Below are 1,466 nucleotides of genomic sequence, written 5' to 3'. Positions count from 1 at the left end.
CTGGACCTGCTCCAGCCCCTCCATGTCCTTCCTGAGCTGAGGGGCCACAACTGGGCAGAGCACTTGAGGTGTGGCCTCACCAGTGCTGAGTACAGGGGCAGAATCATTGCCCTGGTCCTCTGAGCAGATCCAAAGGCAAATTGGGCCTGATTCTAAGTGGGACTATTCCCCTGCCCTCCCTGCCCTGGTCCCAGCAGCACTGCTGGCACCAGAACCTTTTGGCAGAGCCAAAGCCTCGGGTGCTTCCCTGCATCCCTGTCCTTCCCTGCATCCCTGTCCTTCCCTGCATCCCTGTCCTTCCCTGCACCCCTGTCCTTCCCTGCACCCCTGTCCTTCCCTGCACCCCTGTCCTTCCCTGCACCCCTGTCCTTCCCTGCATCCCTGTCCTTCCCTGCACCCCTGTCCTTCCCTGCACCCCTGTCCTTCCCTGCACCCCTGTCCTTCCCTGCAGGCTGCCACATCGTGGCCCCCTCGGACATGATGGACGGGCGCATCGGGGCCATAAAGCAGGCGCTGATCTCCAACGACCTGGGCAACAAGGTGAGCTGGGCACCTGTGTGTGCCAGGGGCAGGAGCCACAGCCATGGGGAGGGAGCTGCAGCTCTACAGGAATGTCCATGGGAACAGCAGGTGCCAGGCCTGTCTGGGAGGGGGAGGATAAAACAGCCATGGCAGGAAATCTCTGTGGCTGTGGCTCCAAGCTCCCGGCCCTCATGGCCCTGCTCTGCTCCGCAGGTCTCCGTGATGAGCTACAGTGCCAAGTTTGCTTCCTGCTTCTATGGACCCTTCAGGTGGGTCTGTCCCTCAGCCAGGTGTGCCCAGCCGGTGCCAGGATGGCTGGGAGTGTGTTCCCAGGCAGTTATTTGGGAAGGGGGCTCAGCCAGAGCCTGGGCTGCAGGAGGGGCCACACTGGTCACTTTGCAGCACCTTCCTCCTACTCCTCCGTGCAAAAAGGAGACAATTGTACCTTGCCCAGGTGATCTTCCATCCTTTACCTCTTCACCTGCTCCTCCTCAGTGCTGCTGGCAAGGCAGGCAGAGAGGGAGCCACCTGCAATGTCCAGGAACAGGGAGGGAGTCACAGGAGCCAGTGTTGTCCCAAAGGGTGGCTTCAGGGACAGGCTTCAGCTTAGTCAGCTGTTGGACCTTGTCCCAAGAACAGCCTGACCCTGGCAGGGTATCCCTGAGGAGCCTGCCTTGGAAAAGTCTGACATGATTTTACCCAGACTCTGGGCATGGGGAGGGCAGTGGCTGTTGAAACAGCTCTCAGGGCCAGCCTGGGCCTGTAGGACCTCCCAGAGCCATCCTGGGGTGCTGAGCTGGCTCAGGAGTGCCCCATTTTCCTGACTCAGTGGCTCAGACACTTGACCTCGTCTGGCCTCCCGTTCCTGAAGCTGTACGAGGTGGGAGGCACAGGGGTCCTCACTCCCTGCCCCCTGCCCTGCCCCTCTCTCCCCAGCGGTCCCC

At 61.4% G+C, this 1,466-nt stretch overlaps 1 protein-coding gene across 1 annotated transcript in view; it reads left to right on the top strand.

Annotated features, from left to right (window-relative positions):
- Positions 1–1,466, top strand: part of LOC103759695 (delta-aminolevulinic acid dehydratase) — a 6,900-nt gene that overhangs the window by 2,649 nt on the left and 2,785 nt on the right. The window contains exons 6-7 of the mRNA XM_029960614.1: positions 452–540; positions 736–791. Of these exons, the coding sequence (XP_029816474.1) occupies positions 452–540; positions 736–791 (145 nt within the window). The remainder of the gene's footprint in view (positions 1–451; positions 541–735; positions 792–1,466) is intronic.

This window comes from Manacus vitellinus, unplaced genomic scaffold, assembly GCF_001715985.3.
Source record: "Manacus vitellinus isolate BGI_N305 unplaced genomic scaffold, ASM171598v3 scaffold_27_pilon, whole genome shotgun sequence".
NCBI lineage: Eukaryota > Metazoa > Chordata > Aves > Passeriformes > Pipridae > Manacus > Manacus vitellinus.
This window is presented reverse-complemented; position numbering and strand designations above follow the sequence as displayed.